At 34.9% G+C, this 10,908-nt stretch overlaps 1 protein-coding gene across 12 annotated transcripts; it reads left to right on the top strand.

Annotated features, from left to right (window-relative positions):
• Nucleotides 1–1,547: 1,547 nt before the first annotated feature.
• Nucleotides 1,548–6,130, top strand: LOC112802837 (uncharacterized). 12 transcript variants are annotated; one of them, XM_025846206.3, is made up of 6 exons: nt 1,548–2,175; nt 2,860–2,901; nt 3,062–3,153; nt 3,986–4,126; nt 4,511–4,658; nt 4,816–6,130. In XM_025846206.3, the coding sequence occupies exons 3-6, from the start codon at nt 3,103–3,105 to the stop codon at nt 5,832–5,834; spliced, it is 1,359 nt and encodes a 452-aa protein (XP_025701991.1). In that variant the 5' UTR covers nt 1,548–2,175; nt 2,860–2,901; nt 3,062–3,102; the 3' UTR covers nt 5,835–6,130. The 12 variants fall into 12 exon arrangements, with proteins under 12 accessions (XP_025701991.1, XP_072093976.1, XP_072093974.1 ...); XM_072237873.1 differs by having other exon boundaries at nt 1,844–2,175; nt 2,860–2,967; XM_025846198.3 differs by having other exon boundaries at nt 1,864–2,175; nt 2,860–2,967; nt 3,070–3,153.
• Nucleotides 6,131–10,908: the final 4,778 nt, after the last annotated feature.

Raw genomic sequence — 10,908 nt, 5'->3', positions numbered from 1 at the left:
ATATGTAGCCATTAAATAAGCCCAAAAGAAAATTTAAAATAGAAGCCTGAAAAAGCGATTATTCTCCATCAAATTCGTACGGCCAATGCCAAAACATGATAATATAATAAAAAGACATTCTATGGTCTGGTTTCTGAAGGTCACAGATTTAACGAGTTCTAGTCAATAGATTTGTGGTGAAATATGAAGCTCTTAATAATAGTATAATTGTTTTCGTTAATTAGAAGTATAGGCTTAATTTAAACTCAATTGATTATCAATGTTAAATGTAAACATTAGAAGATAATTTTGAATATATATTGACCCTTCATGTTCAATTAATAGAATCTAAAAGAAATGAAATTAAAAGATGCACTTTGTCCGAATCCCCATAATAGCATATCCATCATCCATTTCTTATTAATATTAATTAATATTAGTACAGCTATCCAAATCTAATACATCATTTTCATTGTATTTTTATTTGCTTTATGTAAAATCATTTTCCAAAACTATAATGCTCCATTTTTTTTAAAATAAACATCATTTTCCTTTTTTAGATTCATTAAATAAATTCAAAAAATAGGAGAAACATTTCTTTGAAAAAGGAAGTAGTACCTATCACAATTCATAAGTGACATAATTCTATTCTCTTATTTTTTTAAATTTACTCTATATTTTATATTTATAGACCCATTTTGGGTCAAAACATAGCAAGGAATAATAATTACTTATATTGGAGTATGTATAAGAAATTTAAAACAAAAAAAAATGTAAAGATTCCATAGGAAGAGAGGGAAAGAGAAGAAGTGAAAATCCCAGAAGGCCCAAAAAAGCAGTTAAAGGTATTGTTGAATCCGTGGCTTTGAAAGTTGTGTATGATGAAGGCAACAAAAACAATGAATGATTGGAGAAACGTGAAGCCAAGACTCAAGAGGTGGTAGTGGGGACACATTGGTCTTTTTAGCAGAATCCAGCGCCAACTTTCCTCAACAAAATAAAGTGCAATTCAAAGATGACTTAAGAGAAAAAAAAAAAGGCAGCATCACAAGTTCCAACCATAGAACAAGGAACAAAACATGCATAGTTTATATACAAAATTTTGTGAACTAACATTCATACTTAAACATAGTTAACATAACATATGTAATAATTAAAAAAAAAAAAGCAATTTTGCATAAGACATTTTCATTTTCGAAAAAAATTTATTATTTAAAATTTTTTAAATTTTATAAAAATAAGACATATAAGTTCTTTCGCTACACTCTTAAAAATCTATTTGTTTAAATAAAAACGACGACTCTAACTAAAATAAAAACTTATATATTTTATTTTTGTAAAATTAAGAGAAAAAATTTTTTAGAAACAAAAATGTCTGAAGTAAAATTTTTCAAAAGACTCGTTTGATCATATACTCACAAAAAAAAAAATACAAATACATAAGGACAATTTTATAAATAATTTTTTAATTAGAGTAAAATGAGAAATATTCTAAATTGAAAAAAGTGATGGAAAATAGACACGGAAAAAGGTATATAGTGAAGAAAGTTTTCTCTTTTGTGAAGAGAAAAAAAGAGATCTAAAGTGGAGTGTGTACGGTGAAAGCAGACACAGAGAACTGAAGCACATAAGATTGCATCACATAAGATAAGAGAGATTCATAGATAGATAGATGTCATAATGTTGAAGTGTGCATCACAATGGAAGCACCCAAACATAGGAAAATTCTACTATCATAGTTTTCTAAGAAGAAAAATGAGAAACCAAAACCAAGTTGCAAAATGCCAAATGTGTTTGGCACCACGTGGCCATGCAAATTCTATTTTTTTATATATTTTTTTTTTTGGTTTGTCTGAAAAATGCAAGTTATGTTTATGGAACCCCATTTTCTCTTTTTCTATGTTTTCTGACTCGGTGGTAGGTACTAGGCTAGTGGCGCACACACACTATACACAGAAAACGAGACAAAGAAAAAGAACACATACAATAACAATAGTAGCCAGTGGGGGTCACACAAGTTCATAGAGAGAGATATATAGATAGATACAAAGGTTCAACACACCACAGCCAGAGGAACTTGATTCTCCGGCCACCGGAGACTTGCCGGAGCCGATGGAAGACCCCAGCTCCGGCGACTGTTTGCCACAAGGTTGGACTGTGGAAGTTAAAGTCAGAAAGAATGGTAGGAGAGACAAGGTAAACCCCTTTTTCTCTCTTTTGACTCTACCAATGTTATATCCTGCTTTATTGTTTTTATGGGGTTTGAAGAAAATGTGAGATCTTGGAACTAGGCCTAACTAGTTGGGTTCAAAGACTGGAAATTTTTTAGACTTGTACTTGGTTTTGTTGTAGTTTGCTATGTTAGTATGTTTAGTACTTTGTAGTCTGAAAAATCTTAGGTTGGAACTTGGAATCTTTGGTGTTGCTTAATGCTTAACTTGTTTTCAAGGAAGGGTTTTAGGAGTTGCTGTGAATTTGAGAGGGGAAAATGTTACATGCTTGACATTTGAGATTAATCTATGCTTTGCATGTTATCCATGGACCCTTTGGATTGTATCTCCAGAAAATCACTGTTACTTGTTGAATCTATAAGATGAGAACAGGATCTGGCTATGCTCTTTTGAAACAGGAGAAATTTTGGGATAATTTTCTCATAAGAAAGTTTGGTGAATGCCATATTTGGGTTCAATTTATGACATGGCTTTTGGTTTCTTTTATTGCTCTATATCCCTGTTTGACTTGATTTAAAATGCAACCACATTTCTTAAATTTTAAGCATTTTTAAGATATTACCTCTCTTTGACTTCTATTATTGCTTGGAAATAATAAAAACTCTTTATCAAAGATGATATTCAAGGTAAAATCTTATATTTATTGCAGTATTACTTTTCACCCTCGAGCGGACTAAAATTCAGTTCCAAGGTAGAGGTTTTTCGGCATCTCGAAAATGCTCGGAACAAAGTCGGCATTCGGAGAGTTGCGGACAATGTCTGTCAACAAAATCTTTCTTTTCATGGCATTGTTTATGTTTAATGTGTATCTTGTTGTTTTAGCTTATGTGGTAAAACTTTGGTTATTCAAGCGATCTAGGTTGTAGTTGAGAAAGGATTGCCGGCCGGACCGATGAAAAAGACCAGAATCACAACAAAGGGCGACACACTTAGGAGAGATTCCGTAAATAACACTCTCTTGGTCCCAAATTTTGTTTGTCCCACACAATATTTGTCTCTTTTTTCTACCTAGAATCTATTATTGCATTGTCAATGTACCCTTAAATTAACTATCATGTTAGAGGAAATTAAATGTGGTTTTTCATTTCCTATATAAGATGCTGATTTTTTATGTGGTAGTTTTGTAACTTTTACTTTTTTTAATCACTTGATTTTAGATTTCTTAGTAGTGTGCATTTATCCAATAGTAATACACTAATTCCATAGTACATTGCCACTTAATCTTCAATTCCATAGTAATACACCATTTCCATTCATCTTGAAAATATTTTGCTGTACCTCACATTGTCCTCCGGAGATAAACGAAATTAACTGTTTGACTTCTATTAAATGAAAAAATGCCTCTTTCTGGCCATAATTATTCATATTTTGATATGAATATGTTAAGCAATAGTGTACAAATGCTATTAATTTCTACTTCAATATTCTCTTTCATCATTCACATCCCCTCATATTAAGGCAGAAATTGCATTGACAATCAGAGTCTGTTCACACATTCCATGAAAACACTCCACTGATTAAATGCATTTACACATATCTGTAACTGACTATGACTCAAATTTGAGTTATAAATGTCTCTTTGGACACACATGATAAATGAGCGTTGACTCTCCTGAAATTATGACTGCTGGATAACCTTTTCGACAGCATTTCAGGAGAGGTCTCTCATGCTTACTGTTTCATTTGAACACTCAAGTGCTTTATACATCTATATATATCACCTCTGGCCTCTCCTGAATGACTCACTTCTTCAGATTATCTGCTTTTCTTTGCAGTACTACATAGATCCTGCAAGCGGCTATGTGTTCCGCTCGCTAAGAGACGTTGATCGTTATCTTGAATCTGGGGAAATAGGAAGGAACGCGTTCAAGCCGAAAGACAACGGCGATACAGAGTTAAAAGCTGACAAGTTCTCTGTAAGGATTGCCACCTTTGGGCTTATTGTAATTCGATGAAATTTTACTTCTGCATGCCATGCTTTTTGTGTATGAGTTGATGTTAAATGTGAAATAGAAAAAAAAATATGTTGGTTAGGTTACTCTTCTTTTGTTGTGTTACTGTTTTCTTATTTTGCTTGTGTTAATGAAGGGGGAGTTTTATGGAGTTGGTTAGGTAATCCATTATTAAGAATATTACAATTAGGAACAAGCATAACTCATATCTAACTATTTTGGTACCTTAATTAATATTCATTAGAAGATTTTGTCTTAAAATTATTTCTGTTAAATCTGTTGTCTTAAAACTATTTCTATGAAAAGAATTCTACTTTATTAACTTCTTAATTACTGTTCATTTTTCAGCCAGTATCGACCACAAAACCAACTGTATCTGTTAGCATGGGTTTGAGCTCAGATTCAGACAGGATATCCAATGATCAACAGGATCAAAAGCCTGTGTGTTCAGCAGAATATGCATCTACACCAATCTCTGAAAATACTTCTGCTCAGTGTAAAGTTCCCAATTTTTCTCTTATGTACACATACTGTTATAATTTTTCCATTCAACAATTTAGTTTTATTCTAAACATATGCAAGCTTTTCTTTATCAATGTTACTTTATAAGATCTTGCATGCATGTATCAATGTATGTTTATTACATGATCTAGGCACGATGGGGACAAAATCGACCACCTTAGGCTCGGATCAGATAGAAGGGAAGGCTAGTGAAGAAGATTCTCAAGCAAAGCAACTTCCCCAAAATGAACAAATGGGAAATGAAAAATCTCAAAAGCGACAAAGGCGTAAAAAGGAGATCAATCTTCCTCGCCGTTCCTCAAAGCGCCTTGCTGGAATTCAGCTTGATCCAGTTCCAGAACTTGTAACAAGAAGCCGAGCACGCCGAGCTGCAGTTAAACAATCAGGCCAGGGAGAAACCATCAGAAATGAGGATAAATCCTCTAACAGCTTGCCTAATGCCGCAGCGAAAAGGATGAATGTGCCTGATGGTGGATCAGAAACAAAGTGCAAATCTGAGAGTGCAGCAAACATGCTACAGTCAACTAAGTTCTCTACTCCAGAAAGGCTTCCCAACAAGACTACACAAGAGGATGGAAGCAACAAGGATCAAGAATGCTTCTCATTTTGGCCTCAAGAGAACAATGCTACTATGAAAGATCATGTGCTCGATTACTCCCATGAGTTTCCTCTTAAAGAACTGCTGCAGGACCCATGCATTGCATTTGCAATACAAACTCTCACCGGCGAAACATTCGAAATGCAAGTATCCGGCGAATCAAGTGAGCATTCTGAAGCTCTTACTGCAAATATGGGTGGTGATGACAAGGGAGGGTGCAATGTGTTCTCACATCCAGAAAACTATGCTATTATACCACAACAACATGCTGGTGCAGCCGAAACAGCCATCAAGACTAATGAAAACCAAACAGGATCATCATCTTCTGAAAAGGAACCTGATGTTTCATGGATGGATCCATGCATTGAATTTGCAATCAAAACGCTCACTGGCTCTATCCCGTTAGATTCAGAGCAGAATCCTAAGAACTGCATTCAACAGCAGCTTTGCTCATCAAACACAAATCCCAGCGAAATGGCCTATAAACAGGAACCAATGTTTAAAGAGTCTTTTGTGGATCCAACAGCATCATCAACACACAAGAAATGTTGACATGGGAAATTCTGGTGGAGCTAGATCCCTCCTTGTGGTGATGATAGAAGGAATGTTTGCTAGAAAAGAGAAGAGAGTTGCAATCAGCTTTTGATATGTACAGTTTAGGAAGCTATGCAAAGAACAAGTAGAACTTAGAACTCTTGCCTTTGTATGGTATGGTGCTTTTGTTAGGTCTTTAATCCTTTAGAATTTTCTCTTAGCCTCTGAGGTAGGCCGTAGTTTTCATGTTAGCATGAAAGTAGAAATGGTGTATAATTTTAAGTTTTTCAAAAGAAGGTATTTACTTACTCTAATCTAAGTTACTTATGTAGAATTTTCCTATGGTAGAACTTAGGACCATGAATTGCATTGCATTTATAACATATCAAACGGTTTTGATGATGTTCGGTAACAATAACAATGCTGGGATCCAGAAACTGCCTTAAAGAAGGAAAAAAAATGTTTTTACTTTTTACTGCACTATTCATTCAACAAAACTTAATAAGTATCCATTTCTTTTCCCTTTATCTGTTTCTATTTAGGTTCACATTGTCTCCAACATGTGTTAATCATACTCTGTTATGATTTGTAATAAAACGAAAATATGGCTGTTAGAAAATTAACTTTATTTTTTAGTAATAATTGGTCAATAAAATTGTAGATGAACATCTTTCTGGGTTGCCTGCAAAGATGATCTCTATTTAAGGTTTATATTTGAAACGATAATTCCATTGATGAAATGAAAAAAATATATAAGTGTCTATATATGGGACAAATAAAAGAAATGATGAAATGAAAAAAATATATGTGTCTATATATGGGACAAATAAAAGAAATGGAACCTTATAATGTTGTACGATAGAGGTTACATCATATAATAATCTAAGAATAATTGACCATTTGTACCCATGATAGTTCAGAACGCTGACAAATGTACCCATCGTAGAAGGAAACTGACTTTGTAACCATGAGAGTTGGGCTCCGTGTGACAAAAATAGCCTGGCTTGGGTTGGCACCTGCTTCGGGTTTGTATAGTCCTACATGGCAATCCGAACCTCCCAAAGCCCAATCCACGTGGAATTTAACATTAAACAATTTAACATTGAAGAGAAATTCGCAGGACCCTGACTATGCCCTAGCAGAGAACGTCCTTTTGTTTCCTAGCCGGAGAAGACACCGGGAACACTCCCAAACCATCACCCTGAAGCTACGGCTTTTATAATGACCTCAGTTTTAAAAATATAAATATAAATAAGTTATAATTTATTTTATAAAATTAGAGTTTCTTATTTTTAGAAAATTATTTTTATTATCAGTAATTGAATTAATTTTATAATAATTTAAATTTAATCAAATTCAAATTATTATTATTATTATTATTATTATTATAAATATTGTATATGATTATCGTAAGTATTAAATTGCATTATAAATTTATATATATTATATTCATTGCATTACTATTATTATTACTATTATTACGTTTATTATTATTATTACACGACCATTATTACTATCGCTAGTATTATTATTACTATTTTTAACTTCATGTTATTATTATTATTATTATTATTATTATTATTATTATTGTTATTATTATTAATCATAAAGCACAAAAATAAAAGGCGGTGTTGATTATGCATTACGATTGTATATATATGTATATTATTCTAATTATTATTACTATTATGCATGGACGCATATATATATATAAGGCGGCAGCCATTTACTCAATGGAAAGCCATTGCATATGGATACACATATATATAATATCTAGGTATGAGTATTATTATAGTCTTATTATATCATTAGCTATATATAATAGTATTAACTGAAGAAATTAAGTAATATTTACTTCATTATTATTATTATACTTGCACCGCCATATATATATGTATGTATATATAGGAATGAGAGGCGAGAGAGAAGAGTAACCGAGAGGAGAGGAGCGAAAGAACGTAAACCACGTTAAACTTTCGGTTTCGATTTCTTACAATCCGTAACTCCAATCAAAAATCTAATCCGGTAAGAGTATTCGTAACCTCTTCTTCTACACGTTGGCACCATTTTTGATTAGTGGAAGTTGACAGTGACATAGCTCATCTTTTCTTTGGGTTTGGCCAACGGGAATTTTAGGAGACATAGACGATTCTGGACATTTTCTTCTTCGATAGCTCAGTCAGAAAGCTTCTCCGAAGCTTTGAATATTTTGATTCCGTACGAAGGTATGGTTTTGGTTTCTCGTAGTTAATGTTTAATGTCACGTGAAAACTTAGGCTAAAAGACCTTAAGATAGGAATGAACTGAATGTATAATTGATGGATTGTGTATATAGTATAAAATGTGAGGTTTAGCTGTTGTCAATAATTTGCTGTTGAAGTTGGTCGGTTTGGAAAAAAGATTTAATATTAGTATTTGTTTGATTATGAAATAATTTGTTACTGGAAATGATTTGAGTGACTGAGAGGTGTTTGGTTTGATAGTTGGGACCCTTGAAGGGTGGCAGAAATTTGAGTCTTAGAGGAGATATTGCCAAAATTTCTTTAAGAATTGGAGTTTGATTTGAGGTAATATTTTAAAAGGGAAAGAGATTATTATGTGGCTTGTGTATTTGAGACTATTTGTTGACCCTCTGTCGCAAGATGTGACCGGGCACTTTAACTCCCCGGATTCCCCCATGGGCATGCATATAAATATGAATATTGAATATTATTAAGCTTGGAGTTTAACTCCATGGAATACTATACTATTGAGCTTGGAGTGTGACTCCATGGAATATTATATTTGAGCTTGGAGTTTGACTCCATGGAATATTATTGAGCTTGGGGATGCGCGCACAGAGGGACTGTCCAATGGTTAACTACCAGGACTTGTCGGGTTGGCTGTATAACCGACAGATGAGACTCATCAGCCATAGGACAGGCATACATCATATGCATTTGTTTGCTTTGTTTGGGTGTGCATTGCTTTAGTTTGTTTAACTGTTAAATTCTACTTATCTGCTACCTGTTCTACTTGCTGTAAATGCTTCTCTATCTGTGTTTTCTTTGCTTGAATTGTATGTGTATGTTTTTTGGAAAATTCCTCTTGACGAAGGTGTGAGGAGAGAGGATAGTTCCACCAATGATTCGGAGGATTAGAGGATACAGAACGTGAATTATTAGGTTAAAGTTAGATTCAGAATTAGAATACCTTAGATAGCTTCCCTAACTTTTGGTTTAGTTTATTTTCCTTAAGAATGATTCTGAGTGTCGAAGTTTTAGGAATGCCTCTGGCTTTCCCGAGACCTTTTATATTAACTATGCGGGCACCTTTACCATACTGAGAACCTCCGGTTCTCATCCCATACTATGTTGTTGTTTTTCAGATGCAGGTCGAGAGACACCTCGTTGAGCATTTGGGTATCCTCTGTACGAGCGAAGAACTGTCTTTTGGACTGTCATATTTTGTTTTAGGCTATGTATATATGTTTATAGAATCTCCGCCTGTATATTTTGTGTTTTGTCCCTCCTAGAGGTCGACTTGGAGATACAGGGGTTTATTTTGTTGTTTGAGTTTTATTTTGGGTTGTATATAAACATAATTATATACTCTGGTCGGACTTAGCTTCGCAGGTCGAGTCTGGAGCTTGCTATCTGAGTTTTGGAACTCTGATATGTATATATATGTGTTCAGTTATCTTTCGATTTTACCTGTCCGTTTTACGAATATCCATGCGAGTGTGTCACGATTTTCTGTTTATCAATTTGTTTAGCTTGTTTTTCAAGGCTCCTAGTCTATTATCTTCTTTCTACTATTATAAGTATGTATTTTAATTTTTAGAGGTCGTAATACCTTGCCACCTCTGCTTTACGACTTAAGCGTAAGGCTCTGTGTGGTAGGGTGTTACATTATGGTATCAGAGCAGTTCGTTCCTATAGAGCCTGAGGGATGGACTGATTATGCTTCTGGGCATACTCTGGGTGTGTGTATGTGCTATTAGGATATCTGATTGATATATGTGGCATAAATGTTCATGAGCATGCATCTGGAACTTGAAACATTAAACTTGCGATATTGAGACTGATCAACTTAATATCACTTGTTTGGTGTGAACAGGGACCAAATGTCGTCTCGTGGATCCGAACGAGGTGTTCAGAGAGGAAATCCCGTGGTTGAACCAATGCGAGGACGTCCAGGTGGAAACCCTAGTGCTAGTACAAGTAACGTAAGTCGATACTATAGGTCTATGACCCTTACTGACTTCCTCAAGAGTGGTCCACCTCGGTTTAACGGAAACGCGAATGCCCTGGAGGCTGATCAGTGGTTTCGAGAAGTGGAGAGGTTTTTGTACACTCAGCATGTTCCTGAAGTACAGTCAGTAGAGATAGTGACTCATATGTTGGAAGGAGATGCTCAGAATTGGTGGCAAGAATTGTGTCATACCTTGCAGGTGGAGTTAACGGATGTCTCTTGGCATGGATTCAAGACAGAGTTTTACGGGAGATATTTCTTGCATGCGTTTCGCATTGCAAAAGAATTGGAGTTAATGCAACTGAAGCAAAAGGATATGTCCGTCGCTGACTATACCCGTGAATTCGACAATCTGTGCCGTTTCTCAAAAACTTGTCAAGGAAATCCAGCCGATTATGAGGAATGGAAGTGTGCTCAGTATGAGAAAGGACTAAGGAGAGATATCTTTAATTACGTGTATCCACAAAAGCTAACAAATTTCACTGAGTTGGTTAAGAAGAGCCAGCTCGCAGAGGATTGCTCCATGAAGTGGACACTGCTACAGGAAGGCTTTGATGAAACTACTCCAGAGGAGCCGCGCAGGTACGGACTGGGAATGTGCTTTCGATGTGGAGCACCGGGACACATGTCTAGAGATTGTTCGCGTGGGAGAGCCGCAGATACGGGTTGGCCACGACAGGATCGAGGTAAGTATGATACCGAATGCGTAGAAAGGATTTGTTCTGTATAGAGCTAGGACCCCGCTTTCGTTTAGGTTACATAATCGAATATGAAAGTTTAGGACTAGAAAGACTGGACGTAGTTTTGGACTTAGATACATACTAGAAAATTAGGCCGATAGAAATATCTCTTTAATAAC

Source organism: Arachis hypogaea, chromosome 5, assembly GCF_003086295.3.
Source record: "Arachis hypogaea cultivar Tifrunner chromosome 5, arahy.Tifrunner.gnm2.J5K5, whole genome shotgun sequence".
NCBI lineage: Eukaryota > Viridiplantae > Streptophyta > Magnoliopsida > Fabales > Fabaceae > Arachis > Arachis hypogaea.
The sequence above is the reverse complement of the archived record's forward strand: the minus strand, read 5'-3'. Positions and strand labels throughout refer to the sequence as shown.

What these genes read in the sequence shown, in the direction of transcription:
- LOC112802837 (XM_072237867.1), top strand. Translation starts at nt 2,092, where the DNA reads ATGGAAGACCCCAGCTCCGGCGACTGTTTGCCACAAGGTTGGACTGTG. An exon ending in TAAAAGCTGACAAGTTCTCT is followed by an intron (nt 4,127 to 4,510) that starts GTAAGGATTGCC and finishes TTCATTTTTCAG; the next exon opens with CCAGTATCGACCACAAAACC. An exon ending in TGAAAATACTTCTGCTCAGT is followed by an intron (nt 4,659 to 4,815) that starts GTAAAGTTCCCA and finishes TACATGATCTAG; the next exon opens with GCACGATGGGGACAAAATCG.